Source organism: Callospermophilus lateralis, chromosome 5 (assembly GCF_048772815.1).
Source record: "Callospermophilus lateralis isolate mCalLat2 chromosome 5, mCalLat2.hap1, whole genome shotgun sequence".
Taxonomy (NCBI): Eukaryota; Metazoa; Chordata; class Mammalia; order Rodentia; family Sciuridae; genus Callospermophilus; species Callospermophilus lateralis.
Window position 1 is genome coordinate 120,795,735 of NC_135309.1, and position 24,189 is coordinate 120,819,923.

Here is a 24,189-nt window from a genome sequence, read left to right on the forward strand (position 1 = left end):
CCTCAGCCAACTGTATCCACCAAGTGTACATTTCCCAGTCTGGCAAGAGCAAATAGTTCTTGATTTGAGCTCTCTCAATTCCCAACCCTTAGGAGATTAAATTCTATGTAGAAGATGCAGCTCTTATCTCTTATATCTGACTTGAATTTTTGGTAAAAGTGATATTAGCACTTTTGTGTTGTTTTAAAACAATCAGATAAAAAAGGAAAACAGGGCCTGGGGGTATAGCTTAGTGGTACAGCACTTGCCTAGCACACATGAAGCTCTGGGCTCAATCCTTAGCACTAGCACTACACACACACACACACATACAAAAAAAAAAAAAAAAAAAGGAAAAAATATACCCCCAAATTGGATTCAGCAGTTCACATGGATCTCAATTATACAGAACTGAATTCATTTCACAAATGAATTAAGGGCAAAAGAACTACAGAGGCATTTCTCAAAAGAAAAAATGCAAATGGCCAACAAATATATGAAAATATTTTCAATGTCCATAGCAATCAGAGAAATGCAAATAAAAATTTACTACATTATTTCATCTCACTCCAGTTAGAATGGCAATCATCAAGAATATAAGAAATAAATGGTGGTAAGGATGTGAGGAAAAAGGTACACTCCTACATTGTTGTTGGGACTGAATATCAGCACAATTACTTTGGAAAGCAGTATGGAGATTCCTCAGAATACAACAGACACTAGTATGGCAATATGTAAAAACGTGGATGTGTAACCGATGTGATTCTGCAATCTGTATACAGGGTAAAAATGGGAGTTCATAACCCACTTGAATCAAATGTATGAAATATGATATGTCAAGAGCTTTGTAATGTTTTGAACAACCAATAATAATAATAAAAGCTAGAAATGGAACTATCATATGACTGAACTTTCTTACTCCTTGATACTTATCCAAAAGAACTAAAATCAGCATATGATGGCAATACAGGAACATCAATGTTTATAGCAGCACAATTCACAGTAGCCAAATTTTGGAACCAGCCCAGGTGCCCATCAACAGATGAATGGAAAAAGAAAGTATATTTATATAATGAAGTTTTATTTAGCCATAAATAAGAATGAAATGGCATTTGCTGGCAAATGGATGGGACTAAAGAATATTGTATAAGTAAGCCAGGCTCAGAAAATCAAGAGTCAAATATTTTATCTTAAATGTGAAAGCTATAGCAAAATAAGGGAATAGAGTGGGAAGGAGATGGGACAGGAAAAGGGAAGAACTGTGGAATAAAATTGAACAAATTATGCTATGTACATATATAAATACGACACAGTTAATTTCACACTTATGTACATTGACTAAAAAATAGATAAATAGAAGTAAGACAAGTAAAGTATAGAAAGGGGAACAAGGGGAAGAAGGAGAGGGAAAGAGGAAGCTTTGGGTACAAAATGGAACAAATTCCATGCATGTATGATTATATCAAAATAAACCTCACCATTATATGTAACTCTAATGCACTAATAAAAACATTAAAAGACATATTGAGAAACGGATCTGGAAGTTTCTGACTAGGAAGAGGGCACAGCTTTCAAGACAGGGAGCAAGAGCAGAGTTCTAAGTTAAATTCAAGTAAGAGAATCAGGGATGGATAATTTTGTGAGATGGGGCAGGCTAAGTGAGTTTGGTTAGAGGATAAGCAGCTTAGATCCACAAAGGGTAAGAGATTAATGGAATTTGGGGAGCTCCTGGGTAAGAAGACGTTGCACACTGGTGGTCCTTAAATCAGCTGGACTCAGGAGAACCCAGATGCCCCTGATGTCAAATGTTCGTAGAGAGCTGAATTAGGAAGAAGCAGTATAGGAAGGACTACATACTTCGATGAAATTGGGTAAAGAAAGCAATGAGAAAAATATGGATTTGCTAGGTCTTGTGAGTTGACCCACTGGAGAACCCTGAGTTTAAAAAAGAAGTTTGGTGTACCATTCCAGTGATGCATGGCTGAGTCTCCATGGGCTAGGAGGCCAGACACTTCTCATTCAAATCGAGTCCCTTTGGAAACTGAAAGGGGATATAATTATGTTCACACTGGGAAATAAGCATAAACTGGTGCCGTCCTGAGCAATCTCAGTTGGGTGGTCACTTTATTCATAAGGAGCAGACACTTTCTGAGGAATGCATTTTAGCTGCCAGTAAAGAAAATAGAGAGCCATCAGGTTATAAAATACAGATCAAGAGTTAGTAGGACTTGGGGAGCTCAAGGGAGATGAGGACCAGGAGGAAGTGGGAGCCCCTTCTCTTCCTAACCTGCTGTGTAATCACACCTAAACAAATGAAGTACATTAAAATGTGGCTTTGGTTTATTTTCTCTCTCCTGGGAATACTTAACCCCATAGAACATGAGCCAGGAGAAAAATGGTAGGTTAGCTGTGCTGCTCCGCAGACGGCTGTGTGCAGCCAGGTACTTAGAATATTTAAATAGCATGGCTCTGCCTCCCTGCTAAATCCAGAAGTTGGCAATGCCCATTCTTTCATAAACACTGCAATTAGGATTTAAATAAATCTTTAGAAACTGCTGAAGAATCCAGTCAGTGAAAATTTAGAGCAGGTGGTTTGAGTTTTAAAAATAGGCTTCAGGGCAATGCTATCCTCACTCAAATTGCTGACTCCTCAAACTGGCTTCCTTACAGAATTGTTTTTGCTGGGGCAAGAGAAAAACAAATAAAAAAAAAAAAATTGAAGGGAAAAAAAACCATTATCTTTTATTAAACTCCGGTAGCTGCAGGCAGTGTTGTGGGTCTGAGCTTAAGAGGAAGCTTGAAAAGGGGCAAGGTGGGACCACGTCCACCATGAGAGTCATTTGTGCTCCTCTGGCTTCGGTGCCCCAGCTAACTAAATGGCCTTGACAACTCACACTCTATTGACAGGCTGAAGCCCCTGGAACAAGATTAGCATAAAAATGTGTACACTGCCAAACCATTAAATCCATGGCAGTCTTTTGCTTAAGCGGTTAACGATGCAGACATAGATAGCTTTGCTAGCCATGTTTTCATGATTTGCTTTACTTGTTCAAAAAAAGGACTTAAAGGGGGCAGATTTTAAAGACCTAATTTAATTTCATAGAAAAGAAATTAAAAAGTGACTATTTGCACTATGTAATATACAAAGTCCTCTCTTTGCTAAGAACTTCCACGCTCCATTGTTCCCCTACCCTTTGGGAATTAAAGCTCATCAAAGCACTTAAACAATAATTCACTATCGTTTTTAAAAGTATGGATTTCAGGATTCAAGTGCTGAGGTTTAAGGTTAACTCTGTGCACTTGTTTTCTAGATCTTGTCTGATTTGTCCTTGTGGATGTCCTTCAAATATTTCCATCTTCCTGACTTTGTACCCTGTGTATCTTCTGGTGTCTTCTCTTCTGCATTTGAACATGTTGATTTTACTCCCCAATTGTCCTCCGTGAAGACTTCAATCAATTCCTCAGGCCAGACACCTGGGGTCATCTTTTATACCTCCATCTCCTCAGCCTCCAGAATCTAGATCTTAATCAAATGTTATTAGTTCTACTACCTAAATAGTGTAAAAACCTCTCTCATTTATATTCTCACTGCTTCTACTTAGTTCAGGGGTATGATCCTCGACTGCAACACCATCAATTCAGCCACAGTGATATCTTAAATCTGTTTTTCAGCTCTGATTTCTCACTAATAGAATACCTGAGGAGCTTCAAACACTCGTGTTTGTGCCACACCATCAGAGATTCTGATTTACCTGTTGTTTGTTGGGAGCGGGGGAGGGGGGGGAGAGAAGGGTAGGAAAGAGTCCTTGCATGATTTTTTAAAGTGCTCCACGAAAGTTTTAATGTATTGCCAAGTTTGAGAACCCCTGGCTGGGCCTCACTGTGTCACGTGTGTATGCATTTGTCTCACGTTTGCCCCTAGGCTTCCTGTGATTCACCTCTAATACATCCTTTAATCAGTGGGCTCCAAACATTTTTGTACATCCTTACAGTTTAAAAAAAAAGATTCAGCACTGCTCTAATATATGAATACTTATTTTATAAAATATAAATAATTTAACATAGGACTAATTAAAACATACCAATAACTGGAAAAAATTAAGATACTAATAATATTTTCTTTCCATACTCTGCTGTTAAATGCCCTAATACTGGGAATGCTTCATGTTAAAAGGTCAAAAATGAAATTAAATCTTGCACTTCACTGTTTAAATTTGATGCTGGGTCCTCAGCATGTGTAAAACAAAGTTCAACTTCTTCAGTCCTGCAAACAAGGCTCCCCATAATATGTCAACTTTTCTGGGCTTTGATCTCTTCATAGTTCTGTTTCCTTTGCTTATAGGGGCCATCACCTGTATATCCATCCATCAAAACCCTATGCATTCTTCAAGACCTGGCTCAGTGGGGCCTTCCTCAGAGCCTCAAGACAGAGAGGTAAATGTCCTTTAGCTCCTGTAACATGAGTCTGTACTATCGTAGTACTACATACAGACTTTTTAGAAGTCCTTGTTTATGTGTCCCTCACTACATTAGAATCTTCTCAGTGAGTAGGACTTTGCTCTTATTGTCCTCTTACTCTCAGTGCCTAGTCAATAGTTCATGCTTTTTAATATTACATGAAAGAATGAATGAATGAGTGAATAAGTGAGCAAATGAATAAAATACTGCAATGTATTCCTGAATTCTGTTTTAAAGCATCTACCTGCTGCCTCCATAAACAAACAAACAAATAAACTCCTCACAGGTTGTGGAAACCAAGAAGAGAGTTTAAATAGGCTTTCTAGCTACAGATGAGCAGTCCTTTCTAGCCCACTGAAGTTTGGGAAGAGAGTTTTGGCTCATTTATTTTATCTCTATGGAATTTTATACAATTTCAAATGGACTTCTTTTCTAAATTCTCATTGGGCACAATGCCTTGTTATAAAATCTTAAATTTCTTTTCTCATCCTCAAAGGCCTTCTTAAAATATGTGTACCCATTAGTCACATGGGGATCGGACTAGAAAGCTGGATGAGTAGCATTATGCTGTCATATAATTCCAGCTCCTGAGCCAATACAGCTTCCTTCTGCTGACTGTTGGGCTAATGTGCCTCTTGATTTTTTCCCCATAGATCAGTGGTTCTCAATGATGTATACATACTGAAGTAACATAGAGTTCTATTTATTTATTTATTTTTAGAATACTGATGTGTAGGTATCATCCCAAAGATTCTAAGTTAATTGTCTTGGGAGGCAGTTTGGGTGCTGATATTCCTAAAAATGTTTGGGATCATTAAAATGTTCAGACAAGGTCAAGAATCTTTCTTATAGAGTCACTCTTCCTTCTAGATTTGTTTTTCTACTTGTGACTTATTTTTGCTTGATCCAAGTTTTCTGAGACAAAAGTGAGGTCTCCATGTTCCAAGACCAAATACCTATGACTCCTACATCTCTGCTGATTTCAATTGTAGAACAGTCTGGTGTGGCTCTCAATATAACAACAACAACAACAATAATAACAACGACAACAAAGGAGTTTCCAGTTTCTTAGCTGGGAAAATTTCAGAAAGCTGGGCACATTTCAAAAAGAAAAAGCATGTATTTGAGTAATGCTGCATTTAAGAGAATTTATCCTTGAGAACAATTTTATTTTAATCTTTCACTGGATCATGAAAATCACTGAAAGATTAAAGAGTACATGAACATAATTTAGATAGGTTTACCAGGTACATATAAATTCCTAACTTTCTTCTAGACTCTTAAGATAGAAAAATAAATCCAATTAAGACTAATTCTGTTCCTCAAGGTTGTGCCAGGGTTATGACACATGAAGTGGAGCTTAGCAAGTGGAGCTTTATACCTGAAGAGTAAAGCTTAATACTGTCATATTCCATGCTGGAAAATGCGCAATCTGCTTGAATGGGTCAGACCACACAGATCCGAAAGTTAAGGGTTCCTATGCCATGTGGTTTCACACTGCAGTCACTAGCCTTCTCTCTCTTTTCCCAGGCTTGGCAATGAGAAAAGGGTGGTGTATGCTAAAAGATTCATAGAAACAAATTTGAGAATCCCAGGCTCAGAGCTCCCCAATCAAGCACGTGGGGTCACTCAGGTTCATCAACAATCAGAATCACAGTTACTAAAATCAGGTGGATTTTCCTGTCTGGGTTTTAATGATGATTCTTTCACTTCAGTGGGCTTTGCTACAAGACTGGGACCAGGACATACAAGACAACAGTAGTCCCAAACTCTTATCCCTCCCTGATGGAACAGAAAAATCCCCCAAAATCTGAACTCTCTCTAGGATCTGCCTCCCATGATTTCTCTAAATGCTTTTGAAAGCCATTACATATCTTCCTGCATCAACTCTCACTTCCAGAGATAACTGGGTTACATTAGTATATTGGTGTGGAATATTGTCCTAAGTTTACCTCTTTTTATTTTAAGGCACTCAGTCCTTGAAGGAATTGTTTAATGAAGCCAGTCTTCATCAAATCAACATGTTTCAGAGTTTGTAGGCATAGAATATATCTTTTTTTCAGTCTTTATATTCCTAAAATTAGAAGCAACTGTCCTCTCATAGAAATCAATGCTCCTCCTCCATCCTTCAAAATACACGTGCTGACGCCCTCCAACCTTGGTTAATTTATGCATTCATGATATTTGAGAGAATTTCTGATATATAGACCGCATTTTAAGCGCCACAAAAGAGATGAAATCTGTTATAATCTTCAACGTCATTATAGGAGTTGAAAAGATATTTGTCAGACGATTGATCAAAACAAAACAAAAAAAAAAGTCACTAAATGTGAAAAGAAAGGGAGGAAAATTGTCCAGCTTGGAAAGATGGCAGCGTTATGCATATTTTGTGTCTGTCAGAAATCCTCATGGAGGGCTGGGGTTGTGGCTCAGCGGTAGAGCACTCTTGAGCATGTGCGAGGCTCTGGGTTCTATACTGAGCTTCACATAAAAATGAATAAATAAATAAAATTGAAAAAGAAATCCTCATGAGGTCTCTGCACAACAAGGGAGAAGAATGCAGAGATGGATTAGAATTTAGTAATACATCTAGATGGCATGACAGTTGTTTGAAAAGTAATTGGGAATATCATTTTCTATTTTCTTTAGCAAAAAATATTAATGTAAATTTAAAAAAAAACACATTAAAACTGACTTTTTATAAATTGATTATTAAAATAATCACTTTTTTCAAAAGGCAATTTTAATTTATCTGCAGGCTTTGTTTCTCTGACTACATTTCTGGGAAACTTAGGACTTTCTACTCTTTCACAGATAAGTATTCTTTCTCTATGACTTCAAGGCAATCCAAATCCCTTTCCCTCCATAAATTAATTTATTCCTTTTCCCAGGTAAATTCTATTTTAAGATAACATTTGTCTTTAATTACATGTCCCATTTTTTTCATTTAACATTTAGTAGTTTTACACTTACAACTTAAATGTTGAGAGTGTATATATATATATATATATATATATATATATATATATATATATATATATTGTCATAAATTCAATATAAAAGACACACATTCTTACATAATGTTATAGAGTGTATGCCCATAGACTCAAAGTTGAAAGCATGCATGGGAAGAATAGTTTCACCTATAGGACAATGTTGAGCTCTAGCAGCAATTTCTTATTCTCTCTAAATACGCCCTGCTGAGGAAGTCAGTGTCCTAAAAAATTTGGTATTGTATAAAAGTTACAAAAGTGTTTGCTAAACAGTGTAGGTCCTAGGCTTTAACTTCAAAAACTCTGATGCAATAGGTCCAAGTTAGGGTGGATGAGCATGCATATCAAACTCCAGTTAATGCAGCTGCAGATAGATTAACCAACAACCCTGCGTCGTAAGTTCTGAATGTATATAGAGCTGGCAGGTAGATAGAAGAGCCTAAGGTTAGATCATGAGGTCAGTACTGGGACCCAATTTGCAGTCATTAATTTGTAGGTGGAATTAAAATCTTGCAATGGATGGGAATATACAAGAGAGAGTGTAGAGGTTGAAGAGTGGGTAGAGGGCACAGAGGGAAACCAAAGTGCAACAGTGAGAAAGGGGGGGGGGGTCTACCAAGGACAGAACACTTGGCTGGAAGGATCATGGAGAACAGAGGGCACTGTGTCATGGAAACTAAGGTGTTGTAAAGAAGGGTTGCTCATCAGAATCAAATGAAACAAAATGGCTAGCAGAGGGAAGGCCAGGAAAAATGATCCTTCTTCATACAGTCTATCACCATCAATATAATGATTTCTGGAAGGCAGGGCTATTTGTCATTATATTCTCAGGAGCTGGCATATTGTATACACTTAATAAATGTTTGGTGAATGAAATTAAATTGGCAAGGGCACGGGCCATATAAGAAATTTAAAGCTCTCAGCTACAACTTGGTTTCATCAAAAATCCTCATTAGGATGAGAAAATGTTATATGGATATAACCACTCATAATGGAGAATTACTGAAACCAGGTCAATAAACCAGTTATTTTGAGCCATCTGCCAAGATGTGGTAATGACCTTTAAATAAAAAAAACAATGCCTAACCTCTTTGCATGTATGACAGTATTCTAGAGAGAAAAATTATACCAGTAATTTAAGTAAATTAAATTCTTTAAAACCTTTATATTTAGATTCTGGGTATTATTGTCCACCCTCCTCCAAATAAATGATCTCTCCTGATTATCTATAGATGCATGTTAATCATGAGGCGAGCAAACCACACTGAAGGAGGTAAATGACTCTCCAAGAATGCACACGTGTTGGTTGCTATGACAACTGCTGGGTTTTTATTGAATAGAGAGAAAAAAAATCAATTAGAAACCATTGGCAGAACTTGCACAGAAAGATAAAACATTTCAAAACAATTCTACCCCACATTCCAGTAACTTAGCCCATGTCTGTGCAGTGAATGGAGAGGGATGTGTATGTGTCAGTTGGTGGGGTTCTAGGGAAAATCATGCTCCTGATGCATTTCCACTAATCTAACACCCCTTCAATGACCTGATCTCAGCACCCAAGTACTGTGTTACAATGGAAAAAATTTAGCTATTACTTAACTCTTGTGTGGCAATGACATGGAGCAATGTTGGAATTTGATTGATTTTTCTTGGAATCAAGCAGTTTCAGGCTTATTTATAGAGACAGATTCTATCTGTATAGGAGTTTTTTCTCTGCATGGCATATACTTTGGTAGTCAAGAAAATACAAGGAGGGAAGAGATAGTCTGAGGAAGTCACTCTGCTAATGCTCTCCTAGGTTTCCTTGTTCCTTTTTCTTGTGAAATCTACTATTCTCTGTTCCTATCTTCCTGAGAAACTAAGAAAGGTTGCCAAGCTTCTAGACTCTTCCTAAAATATTGATAAACTGATAGAATGGGTAAAACCAGACATCCGCTGTGGGACTTTTCATGAGTGGCTCTAAGAATGTTTGGTGGAGAGTTCCCGTGGTCATGAAGTGATAGGTTTTAATGGAAGGAGCCCATTGATCTCATGAGGAAATGGTCAAGCTCTCAGAGTGAACCAGGCTTAGTTTTGTTATGAGATTACCAAGGGATAGACTGATCCATTCAGAGAGTCTCTGCTTCACCTGTCTGTGCTACAACCAAAGCAGACTAATTCAGAATACCCATTTTATGGCACTGTTTTTCATATGGTAGGTTGAGACTCACCGGTGGGATCTGCTTAGGAGTTGAGACCATCATTACACAACAGAAGAAGAAAGACAATAATAAAGTGAATCTCTTCTAGTGAAGGTTTACTTAGTGAGAACTTGTTTCTTCCGCACTCCTACTCCCCCACATATAGGCACTAGATAAGCATATTGAATATATTTCTTACTGCAGGTCCTGGACAAAAAGGTTGGAAAGTTTGACTCTTCTCTGATAAGAATCCCTTATCATTCTCTGTGTTCTACAGAAAAATTAGCTAAACAATCAAACAAACAAAAAATCCCAACTCTCAACTCGAGGGCTGGAATCGTTCTCCAAACTCACAACTTCTGCAATCTTACACCAGGTTTTCTGACCTTGGTACTCACCGTCTTTTCAACTTAGCTCTTCTTAATGTCTGCCTACCACAGTGCCCTTCACCCAGAATGCATCTTCTCCCCTTGGTAGTTTCTAAATGCTGGTCTCCATACCTCGCCATTTAGTCTATATGATCTCCATCTGGTCTCCTTACTTGTCTTTCTAAGGGCGCTGCCATCTCCACCTATTATCCCAGCAAGTGTCTGCTCCTCATTTGTCCCTATGTCTGTCTCCCTATTTCTGGACATTTCCTTTGGGCATCTGCCTTCCAGCTCATCAACACCTCATTGACCTGTTGTTGTTGTCTTGTTATTTCTCGTTGTCTCTAGTCTCCCCACTTGCTTAGCAGCAACTTGAGCACAGGGACTGTGGATCATGTTTGTTTGTATCCCCCATGATGTCTGGCACAAAGGAAGACATAATATTTTAAAAAGCCTTGATTTAACCAGTTATTAGTCCTTCCTTTATACAGAAACTCTACCCTCCTCACTCTGGTTTCTGTTAAGATTTTGTGTTTGAAGTGGCCTTGTTATTTCTAAAGTGCGCACGTATCATTTTGGCTGATGGTATCTATAAGGGCTTGGATAAGTAGGTACAGGTTATGAAACTCATTCTTGAGAGATGAGAAACTTGAGTCTAAAAATGGTTTGTAATAGTAACATGAGTTATCAATGATGTCCACAGAACTAGAATCAAGGATGTGATGTGTTTGGTGGCATTACCATATGCCAATTATGAGAACAATGATTACACAATGACATGCTTACTCAATGCAAAATGATGTGTATGGAGAAAACCCCATAGAAATAGTGGGAAAGTCATAATCCATGTTTTTCACAGAATAAGAGTGAAAAAGCTTGCACTAAAACTAAAATCTTGGTATCAGTTTTGCTTCTATAATTGTGCTTGAATTCCATCGATACTGCAGCAAGTAAGAAAGGCACAAACCACATACAGAGGCGTAAGCTGCTTTCCAGTTTGTTGACAAACTTTTGGTTAATGTCACTCTGATGATTAGCTGGAACTTTGTAGAGTGTTACAAATAATTACCAAGTTCTCTTCTTGTTAATTTACTAATTTGTTTCTTACCAAGCTGTTCTCCTAAATGTTGGCCTCTCTCAGTTGAAATGACCCGCTCATCTTCCATGTCACATTTGTTCCCAACCAGGATAACCTGGGCATTGTCCCAAGAGTACGTTTTGATCTGAGTTGACCTGAAAAAAAAAAAAAAATAACAAGCACAAAATGATCAGAAGAAAGGAGAACAACATAAAATGAAGGGGGAAAGATCCATACCAAGATGATAATAGCAAAAAATGAAGCTCAAATGCCTGACATTTAGAATTAATGAGTTCAGTACAATTTCATCCTTAATATTCTCACCAGGGATTGCTAGAGTCAAAACTCAAGGTAACAGGCTGGTGTAATTGCTCAGTGATAGAGTACATGCTCAGCATGAGCAAGGCCCTGAGGTCAATCCCCAGCACCATAAAACAAATCAAAATAACACTGTTATTATACCAAGAATTATTTTGTGTTGATGAAATTAGTACTAATATGTGTCTTCCTTCCCCTGTTTTGTCACTGCTTTATGTAATGCCTTTATATGGAGGGCATCTAACCACCATGGATGCAAATGATGTGCCCAATTTTAGTACTAAAATATCTCAAGAAACCCCTCAATTCCAGGCAAATTGAGATAGTCACTCTTTGTATTTACAGCTTCTCATACAGAAACATCATTTTCCCTTCTTACCATAACAACTTAAAGAACTGAGGCAATCGAGGCTTAGGAAATCCAGGATAATAATTTGAAAAAAGGGAGAGAGAAATCATAAGAACTGATCAATACTCAGGCCTTTCATTTGTAAGAGAAAAATGCTAGTTGAGTTAATATTAAAATAATAGCTGGATGTGGTGGCGCACATCTGTAATCCCACTGACTCGGGAGGCTGAGACAGGAGGATCCTGAGTTCCAAGCCAGCCTCAGCAACAATGAGGTGCAAAGCAACTCAGTGAGTGTTTGTCTCTAAATAAAATACAAAATGGGGCTTGGGATGTCAAGTTCCCCCGAGTTCAATCCCCAGCACTCCCCTGCCGCCCCCCCCCCCCCCCCCCCCGCCAAAATGCAATGCTTATTCTGAGATTCAGAATAAGCCTCTCATATAGATCATGACACAGGGGATCTAAAGAAGGTGGGTCAGAGGGAGGCAACATTCTGTGTAACTCCATGTCTTGGGTCTCAACTAGTGAGAATACTGCTTGGCTGAGAGTTATAGCTGATCCATAGCTAATCCCTTGCAGGAATCATGGCTGCTGTGCCATGTAGGCCCCAGGTCTCAGCATTAGAAAAGGACTCCCAACTACTCACCCACGTAGGTCTGGCGGGTGCCTTAGAGGGACCACTGGCATCAGCACAGGTGAAGAACTCCCAGACACGGCTCCCACGAAGGACACTCAGCCACTACCCACTGGCAGGAACTCCGGCTGGCAGTCCCTATGGACCCCCATCTACTAATGTGGGGCTCCCCGGTCACCTCCATCTTGGGACTGGGCAGCTACTGCCATAGTCCCCTACTCACAGTAGCCTGCCTACACCTGGGGACACATCACAGGCTCTGAAGAAAGCCAACAGCTGCAACACTACACACCACAGAGCTCATCTCTGAACGCATCACACAATGCCATAGCCCAACTCCCCTACCCGACCCGACACCCCATCACTGAAAGTAGCAGCCTCCATCCTGGGTCACTTCCATCACAGTCTTTAGTTGGGGCAACTAACAGTTTGGAATACTGTAATACACTATACCAGGTACCCATAGTTTTCTAATTCCCACCAGACCCCAGCAGTCACTAACTCAGCAGAGTGACTGCCCAATTCAAAACAACCCTCCAAAGGTACGTAGAATGGAACACATGAGACCCCCAAGAGAAAGGTTCCTATTAGGAAGTAGAAAGGGAGAGGGTGTGGGAGTTACACTTTAGAGACTAATTTAGAGGGCAAGACTGTGAGGTCTACAGGTGAGATGGGGAGATAAGACACAGCACCCACCTCACAGGAGCAGACCCCCAAAAGAGATAGTTGAGGTGCAGTCTCCCAAACGGGACCAGTGAGTGCCAAACCCTACTTCCAGGTGCCTTGTACCCAAGACCAACCCTCAAAACCTGGTAACCCCTACCATCCTGAGGGCGGAGATACCAACTAAGAACAGACAACCTCAGCTACTGGATGAGAAAGGAAGCAGGAAAGATACTGATCTCCAACCAAAACAATTCTTGTTCTTTCTTCTCCCTCTTTATTCTCTTGCACCAAAAACATATGTTAGAGAAAAGACAGTCTCTTCAACAAACAGTGCTGGGAAAACTGGAAATCCATATGTAACAAAATAAAATTAAACCCCTATCTCTCACCATGCACAAAACTCAACTCAAAGTGGATCAAAGATCTATGAATTAAACTAGAGATACTGTGCCTATTAGAAGAAAAAGTAGGACCAAATCTCCATCATGTCAGATTAGGCCCCAATGTCCTTAATAAGACTCCTATTGTGCAAGAATTAAAATCAAGAATCAATAAATAGGATGGATTCAAACTAAAAAGCTTCTTCTTGGCCAAAGAAATAATCAGTGAGGTAAATAGAGAACCTACATCTTGGGAGCAAATTTTTGCATCTTGTACATCAGATACAGCACTAATCTCCAGGGTATATAAAAAACTCAGAAAGCTAAAAATCGAAAAACAAATAGCCCAATCAATAAATGGGTCAAGGAACTGAACAGACACCTCTCAGAAGATGATATACAATCAATCAAATATATGAAAAAATGTTCAACATCCCTAGCAATTAGAGAAATGCAAATCAAAACTACTCTAAGATTTCATCTCATTCTAGTCAGAATGGCATCTATTAAGAATACAAACAACAATAAGTATTGGCAAGGTTGTAGGGAAAAAGGCACACTCATACATTGCTGGTGGGACTGCAAAATGGTGCAGCCAATATGGAAAGCACTTTGTATGGAGATTCCTTGGAAAACTTGGAATGGAGCCACCATTTGACTCAGCTATCCCATTCCTTGGTCTATACCTCAAGGACTTAAAAACAGCACACTACAGGGACACAGCTACATCAATGTTTATTGCAGAACAATTCATAATAGCTAAACTGTGGAACCAACCTAGATGCCCTTTAGCAGATGAATGGATAAAGAAAATTTGGTATATATATGCAATGGAATATTACTCAGATATTAAAAAGAATAAAATCATAGCATTTGCAAGTAAATGGATGAAGTTGGAGAACATAATGCTAAGTGAAGTTAGCCAATCCCAAAAAACCAAATGCCAAATGCCAAATCTGATATAAGGAGGCTGATTCATAGTGGGGCTGGGAGGGGGAACATTGGAGAATTGGACAAACTCTGGATAGGACAAAGGGGTAGGAGGGAAAGGGAGGGGGGGTAAGGGGGTAAAAAAGATGGTGGAATGAGATGGGATATCATTACCCTAAGTACATGTATAAAAACATGAATGGTGTGAAAGTACTTTATATACAACCAGAGATATGAAAAAAAATTACCATTCTGACTGGAATGAGATGAAATCTTAGAGTAGTTTTGATTTGCATTTCTCTAATTGCTAGGGATGTTGAACATTTTTTCATAGATTTGATTGATTGTATATCATCTTCTGAGAGGTGCCTGTTCAGTTCCTTGGCCCATTTACTGATTGGGCTATTTGTTTTTCGATGTTCAGCTTTTTGAGTTTTTTATAATATGAATTTTTTGAATTTTTTTTGTAATATGAATTGTAATGCATTTTGCTTTTATGTATAACAAATTAGAATAAAATTTTTTAAAATCAAAAAAATAGATCACAACACTAAAATAATTCTGATTTTGAAATTCAGGTAATGATTATAGTTGTTTTCATTTGCAGGTGTTGTAAATATATTATATATATATAGCACATTAATTTAATCTGTAGAATAACCCAAGTGAGATGCTATCCCTATTTCACAGGTGAGGAAAGTGTGGCAGAGAGGGGTCAAATCACTTGCCCATAATCCCACAGCTAGTGCAGTGGCAGACATGGGAATCACACCAGGTGTGGGTCTTACATCTGAGTTTTTAAACACATTCCATACTATTCTTTAAAAGTTTGAAAAGTGAAGTTCTGGTGCCTTTATTGTTATCCATAGAAGAAGCTGAGAGGAAGCCCTGCTTTAATCCTCCCTTTCTGTTATTTGAGAACAGTAGGTGGTAAATGGAAATAGGTGGGTGAGACACATTGTCCAGCAGGTGGCCAGGAAGGAGATTCTGGAATGTTGAAAAACTAAACAAATGACTAAAGTTTGGGAATCAACTTAACAAAAGAAGTGAAAGAACTCTACAATGAAAACTACAGAACTCTAAAGAAAGAAATTGAAGGGGCTGGGGATGTGGCTCAAGCGGTAGCGTGCTCCCTGGCATGCGTGAGGCCTGGGGTTCGATCCTCACACCACATACAGACAAAGATGTTGTGTCCGCCAAATACTAAAAAAATAAATATTAAAAAAATTCTCTCTCTCTCCCAATCTCTCACTCTCTCTCACTCTTTCTTAAAAAAAAAAAAAAAGAAAGAAATTGAAGAGGACCTTAGAAGATGGAAAGATTTCCCATGCTCTTGATAGGCAGAATTAATATTGTCAAAATGGCCATACTACCCAAAGCGCTATTCAGTTCAATTTGATTACAATTAAAATACAAAATGTCATTCCTTATAGAAACAGAAAAAGCAATCATTAAATCCATTTGGAAAATAAAAGACCCAGAATAGCCAAAGCAATCCTTAGCAAGAAGAGTGAAGCAGGAGGCATTACAATACCAGACCTTCAACTATACTACAAAGCTGTATGTAGTAACAAAAACAGCATGATATTGGCACCAAAACAGATATGTAGAGCAATGGTACAGAATAGAAGACACAGAGAAAAACCCACATAAATACAGTTATCTCATACTAGACAAAGGTGCCAAAAACTTACATAAGAGAAAACATACCCTCTTCAACAAAGGATGCTTGGGGAACTGGAAGTCCATTTGCAGCAAATGAAAATAAACCCCTATCTCTCACTATGAAGGAATAGACTTTTAAAGTATCAAAAACAGTAGCCTGGGAATTGTCTTACAACAATTGTTAAGTCTTTCAGGATAGAAACAGAAGAGAGTGCTGAGCTGTTCTCAAACAGAAGAGAGAATAAAAAATGAGATAAATGGCTTTGGGGCTGGGGTTGTGGCACAGTGGTACAGTGCTTGCCTCACACGCATGGAGCACTGGGTTTGATCCTCAACACTACATAAATAAATAAAATAAAGGTGTTGTGTCCATCTACAACTTAAAAAAAAAAAAAAAAAAAAGCAAATGGCTTTAAATTGCAGCTGGAAAACTTTCAAGGAGATATGATCATGGCTTCTCCCTCCAGAAAGAGCTAAGGAAAGAGCTAAGAGGCAGAGGGGGTTTTATTTCGAGTACCCCTGAAACAAGCACAAGTTTTCAAATAAGATTAATAGTGATTTGATATCCACCTGGATATATCAGAGGCAAAGCATATTTTATCATAGAACTTATGACCTTTCTAATTCCCCCTTTTACTGGTTCTTTTTGGTTACACGTAACAGTATAATTAATTTTAATATAATTATACAAGCAAGGAATATCTTATTCTAGTTAGGACCTCATTCTTATGGACATACCCAATGGTGAGATTCACTATTCACTATTCACTATTCATTTAAGTACATAGGAAAATTGTTTCAGATTCATTTCACTGTCTTTCCTTTTCGTATTCCCACTCCCTTCCCTGTCTAATCAACTGAATATCTATTCTTCTCCTCTCCCCACTTATTGTGAGTTAGCTTTCACTTATCAGTGAAATTATTTGACCTTTAGTTTTTTGGGACTGCTTATTTCACTTAGCATGATAGTCTCCATGACCTTTCTAATTCTGGTACCTAAGTTAATGGCTTATTCTTTTAACAACAGTTCGATTTGGCCTGTGACCATCAACTAGAGAAATAAAGACAAAAATTCTAAACTCTGCTTTTCCCTCACCACATCTTATCTTATGGAGTATATAAAAATGATGAATTCATAGTGAATTAAGATATAAAAAAGTATCTCACATCTGGAGGGTATAAATCTCATTTGCCATATATTTTTAAAAAGTGTCCAAAGCTTCTTTTGGAGGATATGAAATCTAATTAGATTTCCTTAGGTAATTTTGAAAAATTAATTTTTTGCTTTTCTAGCTCTTGCAAACTAAGAGCTAGCCAATACTTAGAAAGTATTATCCATTTATACACATGCAACATTCCCTATACCTTAACAATTAATAAAAAATATGAAAACAAGAACATACTTCTTCACCATGAAGTTACTTAGAAAGGCCCTAGGTAGAGAGTTCTTAGGTTAATGGAGAAAGTTCTAACTTAAGAGCACAGCTAGAAATCAGATGTCCAGAATGAGATTAGTGGTATGGGGCTCACAGGAGAGAGTCATACTTTGAAAAGAAGTGAGGACCAGGAAAATAACAAGGCTTCCGGAGTCTACTGAGAGCAAATTCTTGCTTAAGGCAATTTAGCACTTTTTTAACTTGGTCAAACCCAACCTACCACAACTCTGACTGCAAAAACTTAACCAAGGATGTGCCCTGGGTAAGGTAAAAAAGGGGCAGAACTCAGCGCCTACTAGCCAGTATGTGTCCATTAACCCATAAAAAGGATGGCTGCTTCTACCATTAAATACATCTGAGTAGCTCAGCTCTGCTGACATAACACCCATGAAGCCTTGGGCTGTTCCTACAGATTACCCATTTATGCATATGCAACATTCCCTATTCCTTAACAATTAATAAAAAATATGAAAACAAGAACATATTTTTTCTTCAGCCATGAGGTTACAAGAATAATCCTTCCCATTTTTTCTTAAATAATCAATATTTTTATGTAACCACCTTATAAGTTCTAAATTGCTAAGAAAAAAATATAAAATGTTTTCTACAATGACCGCAGCATTATAGAGAATATTATTTTGAAAGCTCAGAAAGTCAATGGAGTCTAATTTTCTTTTTTCATTTTCTAATTTTCTTTTTTAATGAAACAAAAATCATGGTCCGAAGCATTTGTGCAGAAGTCAACAATAGATTGATTTGCCATCAGAGTTGGTTGATTTTCTGATTGAAGTCAGGGTTATAAATATCCCATGTTTGGCTTTGGTTTTGACTGTTCTGGACTTCCCGACGTTGTTATCCATCAGTAGAGCAGGGAAGGTAGCTTTAGGCATAGCAAGAAATAACCAGAACAGTGTAGCCTAAGATGTCATAAATTACAAGATAAAAATTATTTTATAATGGCTATGATTGAAAAGATGAGGCAAATTAAACTCTGCCATAATACTGTAACAACAGTCCTCCTTGACACATTTGTTAGTCACTTTAGCTTCTTTTGAAATTTCTTTCATGTACTCTGCAGGATTTAACACTTTTGTTTATTTATTTATTTATTTTGGCCTTTAGTTGCTTTGCTTAATGCTTGATAGATAATCATGCCACACCTATCTCAACAATAAAAGTTAGCATACTTTATCTGCTTGTGGGTATTTTCCCTTCTTCGGGCCTGTAAAGCATTAAGTTGTTGTTTTCCAAGAAATACGAAGTTATGGTCATTAATACAAAATATTCATATTGCTATTATCAAAATTATACCCTTCTTGCATATAAAATAATTCTCTAATCATGTGACAACAATATAGGGGACACGCAGGCAATATGTCTACTACTACATGTTGACTGCAATAAACCATAGTGGACAAGATACTTCCCAATGTCAGAAATATTACAATAAGAACAATCGTGCATTTTTGGGTCTGTAAAATGCAATTTTGTGCTTGGTATTGTTCTTATGTATGAATACTCAGTTGATACAGGGGCTCAGGTTATTACCTTAACTCAGGAAAACTTTGATGATAAGGAAGTATGAATCTCAGGAGCTGAGCAAGACCCAGAGATGTGCATATTTCATTTACATTGTACTGTGAATTTCGGTCAGAGGAATGTTGGGGGTAATAATCCAATTCCCATCTCTTCCAACTCAGAATCACAACAGTTTATTTACCTAGTTTTAGAAACTGCTATAATTCCGAGCATCAGTATCTTCACCTATAAAATGAAGCTGGCACTTTTTTTTTTTTTTTTTTACTTACTCTGGGGCTCTTGGAGGACAAATATGGTTTTAGGTAAACTACACTGTACTTTTCAAACTTGTAAATATCCCTTTATAAATAGAACACATTATTAGTCCCATCTTGGGCAGACAGCTGTTCCTCTTCCAAATCCAGCTCAACTCATCTTTTCTAATTTCTATAATACAGTAATTAAAATTTTTTTTCAATAAAAAACCTCAAATTTTATTTTCAGTTCATATCTCCAGGCTGAGGTTCTATATAAGGAATTTTTTTTTTGCAGGTGCTGGGGATTGAACCTAGGCCTTGCACATACTAAGCTTATGGAGCTACATGCCCAGCTGGAGCTCCATGAGTAAATTTACAAGGGGGAGTACATATTCTTCCTTTGCTATGACTATTAGGACTATAACACGTTTGTTGAAAAAATTCTCCTTTCCTGTGGTGTTTATTTATTTTTAATCTTTTAATATATTTTTTGTAGTTGTAGTTGGACACAATACCTTTACAGTATGTATGTATGTATGTATGTATGTATTTATTTATTTATTTATTTATTTATTTATTTTTATGTGGTGCTGAGGATAAAACCCAGGACCTTGCGTGTTCGAGGTAAGCACTCTACTGCTGAGCCATAACCCCAGCCCCTGATATTTATATATATTTACTTTTTTGGTCATTTGCTGTATTTAATAAAATTTCTTATTTGGGGAATGAGTTTCCAATCACCTAATTAGAGGGACAGTATAATTTCTTTGTTGGGTAGAGATACACATTTAAAGAGAGTGACTGTCATCAAATAATATACATGTGAAAAGATGATTTATTTCTGAGTCACTGCAAAAGACCCTTTGGGATTTACTGCTAATCTCAACAAGATTAATGGAATCAGAAGCCCTGTGCTAGTCACCATGGTTACTGTGCAAATTGCAGTTAACTCAGACCTTACCAGTACCAGATGATAGCTACTAAAATATCCATTATTTATTTTCCATTTAGCTTAAACAAAACAAAATAAAACAAACAAAAGTACCCTCAAACCCTCTCTCAATATTTATATACAATCTTGAAAGAGAGAAAGGGAAAACATAATTACCCCCATTTCAGTTATTGTTAAATATGAAAGTAGAGTCTCAAAAAAATTGGAGCTGATACAGATAGATGAAAAGAGGTTTTGATGTTTTACAATATTTTGCACATAAATAACTGAACTCTGCATGGAATAAAATAATTTTAAGTTTAGAAAGCTATAAAAACAAACCAAATTCCTACAATATCTTTAATCCTTCTCTCCTATTCTGAGTATACAAATATTTTCCTACCAATTCAATGTCTTCTCATAGAGAATGATGGGATCTTATTAGTCATAATGCTTTTTTTAAATATATTTTTAGTTGTAGATGGACACAATATCTTTATTTATTTTTATGTGTTGCCAAGGATTGAACCCAGTGCCTCACATGTGTGAGGCAGACACTCCACCACTGAGCTACAACCCCAGCCCTAGTCATAATGTTTTGAAAACAGTCTACAAAATATACTTCAGTGAGCCAGAAAAGTAATTGTGTTCCATGGTCTGATGTAAGCTATATGTGGGAAAAGTGAAGTATCAGACTGACTAGCTTTTCTTCATCCACTGAAGTGCAGACAGATTTCAGAAGCAGACCGTTTTATCATACTGGGAGTTAATATTACCCTGCTGCATATATTTCCCTTATTCTCTGCAACGTTAGGACCCTTAATTTTTTAGTATCTTGGCGTACTTCAAGTTCATAAGGAAACTTCCCAACCAGCTATTGCTCATCATGTACACAAGATTATTTTTTCCCTACTTCATTATTATTTCATTATTTATTCATTCATTTTTTTTCCTCAACCTTTGGAAAAGTTTTAAACATTATCCCAACTCAGATTAATTAAATCAGAACCTCTAGGGGCTTCATCAGAGGCATTAAAAAATAGCTCCCTGGGTGATTTGTATGTGTGTTCAGGGCTGAACATCACTGGGCTGACTCCTTTCAACAGCTCCGTTTTTTTTTTTTTTTTTTTTTTTTAGTTTTTAAGTGATCCATTTCTTAATTTCCCACCTAAGATCACAATATTTAAGTATTTTCAGGTAGTTTACAAAAATGCCTACAAAATAAACAAATTTAAAAAATGAAAGAGTAGTAGCAAGGAAACAGAAATAAATATCATAAAACCCGATAATTTGAAATGCTATGAATGCTAATGAGCACTTGTATAAGGAAGCTAAGGAGATATGCTTTTGATATGTACATTAACTCAGTTAACAAACAGATTAAAAAGAAATTAAAGCATCCTGGAATAAAGATCCTCTAATATTTGCTATCATATATTATTATTTGAAGATACAGGTTTATGTGTTTTGGTACAATTGTTACATTATCATTAAAAATTCTAATGATAGAGAAAAGCTGAAAAAAAGAAAGTTACCAAAAACTCTTGCTATCCCCCCTATTGATGTACTGGTGAAGATCAGGCAATAGACTGCATTATTGTCTGCTCTTTGTCATTATTTCCTCTCCTAAGGTGGACTGTATTTCCTCACCCAAGTGACTATTGAATACGTGAATTGCTTTGGCCAATGGAAAATAAGGCGATTTTGATGTGGGCCACTGTGAGCAACAAGCATCTGAGCTGTGGTGAGTTTTCATCAGTGTGTTCTTGCTCCTCATCATGGAGACAGCCTGTCCCAGAAAGGAGGAGCACATCTGAGTTTTGCAGAGACCAACACATCTCTAGCAAACCTAGAAGAATCCAGTTTAACCCAAAATTCTTCACATGGTGTTGGTGCCTGTGTTTAGATTCAACTCTTGCTATCCTCCCTGCCTCCAACTCTGATATAAACTTATTAATTTCTCCAAATTTCCCCTATATGCTGTACATTCAGTGAATAAGGACTACTCATGATGCACAGTTTCAAGTTTTGTGAGGCCTAAAATTCATAAAAATTTGAGAGCCTATTTAAGACAAAATGTGAATTTACAAATGTAAAATTACAGGTTTAGGATATTTTGCGGCAGATGCTGTTGGTGCTCTGTCCCTATCCCCTAGGACTTCGTACTTCTGTGCTTGCTGGCTGACTGCCAGCTGCCAGTGTCTACATCTCTGCTTTACAGCTTTCTCTGAAGCAATTGAAAGGCACTTTACCCATCAGGGAAAGCCAAATGTAACAGGAAAATAACACACCCAGGCGCAGCCTATAGCCAATGACTGACAGGAGTCAATGCATAAATACTCCACTTCCTTTTCTCCCCAGATTGCCACCTCATTGATTCCCAGCATTTTCTAACAGAATGAAGCTCTAGATACCCATAGTGATGGCTGGCTTGAAAACATATCATTTATTGGCTGTCTCCTTTCCACAGCTCACTTCCCAAGCCCCTATGGATGTTCCTACCACTTCCAAATTAGATGACTTTAATTCAAGTTTCTATCTTATACCTGGCTTCTGGGAAAACCCTTCTAAGACACTTTCAACAGGGGTAAGGGCCTAAAGTTGATCAGTGTTCTGGAGCTGGTGTAATGGCTTAAAAGCACTGATTGTTGTTAAGTTATCTTTTTCTTCTTTTTCCCATTTTTTTCTAAGACCCAGTTTACTGGTACATCACCAGACTTAATCTTTATTAACTTTGCAAGAAATCTACCTCTGGTCATCACATGTTCCATTTGTCTGAAACCCACTACCACCTGTCAGGCTCTCTCATCCTTCTTCATTTAGACATGCCACACATATTTCCGTGGACTAGGGGCTCCTAATGTGGCTCCACATGTGACCTGTGCAGTACTCACCATGACGCCTCATTTGTCCGTATCCTTCCTAGACTACATCTAATGTGAGGGCAGGGACCTCACTATTCACCACTGTGTCTCCAGCATTCAGAAGGTGCTCATATAGTAACTTTGAATTAATGATTGAATAAATCAGGAAATGATTGACTGACTGTCTATTACAGAATAAATGCCTAAAAAGCCCAGTTAATTTAGAATATAAGCATAAAATGAAAGCAGCACAGGAAGAGGATGGTCATCTCAAGTGATGGCAATGCTCCCACTACACCACCCTTTTCAGATGTGATGATGGTCCAGGTCTTCCATGCTCCTTCATGCCCTGGCAGTGTCCACAGTAAGGAAAGGCAAGTGCTGGCACCTCTGCTTCTTGCAAAGGCCATCTGTGTGACCAGCTATCCACTTCAGTCTGGAAGAGTCACGTTTTCCTTTCTGATCCTGCACCAATAATCAGGATGACCTCAGGGAGCCACTCAGCATCTCAAAATCATGGAGTATTTGCTTTGGGAGGGCCCTACTCCAATCCCCTCATTTTGTAGATGACAAAGCTGCGATTCCAGATAGGAAGTGACTCCACCAAAATGATGAACTACCTACTGAAATGCTATAGCCTGAAGCTCCTAGTGAGTGCTGTTCTATAATATGCTGTCTTCTTCCATAGGGAGGGGAGAGAAAGTGGCTACATTTTATTGGATATGGAACTCTGTAAGAAATTCATATGCTAAATATTTGATCATCTTTTCAAAACAAAAAAATTATATATATGTATGTACATACATACATACATACATATATACATACATACATATAGACATACATATAGACATACATATATACATATACACACATACATACATATATACATACATATATATACATATGTATATATATGTATATATCTCCTGGAGAAAATCAAAACCCCTAAATACAAGAGTGTCCTTTGGCTGTGTGTGGGAATGAGCAGAACTGGATGTGCCTTAAGGGTCTCTTCAGTAGGTCTGTTGCTGAGAGCCAATGCTGAGATTTCCTTTCAAGGACTCAAGAAGCTGTCTTCTTGGTCCACATGGTCCTGGAACTATCTTGAACCACATCTGATTCTACATTGTTAGTCTAAATCCAAACCTTCACCCATTTCCATCATGCTTCCCTTACAACTTCT

At 37.6% G+C, this 24,189-nt stretch overlaps 1 protein-coding gene across 1 annotated transcript in view; it reads right to left on the reverse strand.

The window, feature by feature from the left end:
- Nucleotides 1-24,189, reverse strand: part of Rab3c (RAB3C, member RAS oncogene family) — a 230,630-nt gene that overhangs the window by 10,927 nt on the left and 195,514 nt on the right. Inside the window, exon 3 of the mRNA XM_076856123.1 lies at nt 11,087-11,211. Within this exon, the coding sequence (XP_076712238.1) occupies nt 11,087-11,211 (125 nt within the window). The remainder of the gene's footprint in view (nt 1-11,086; nt 11,212-24,189) is intronic.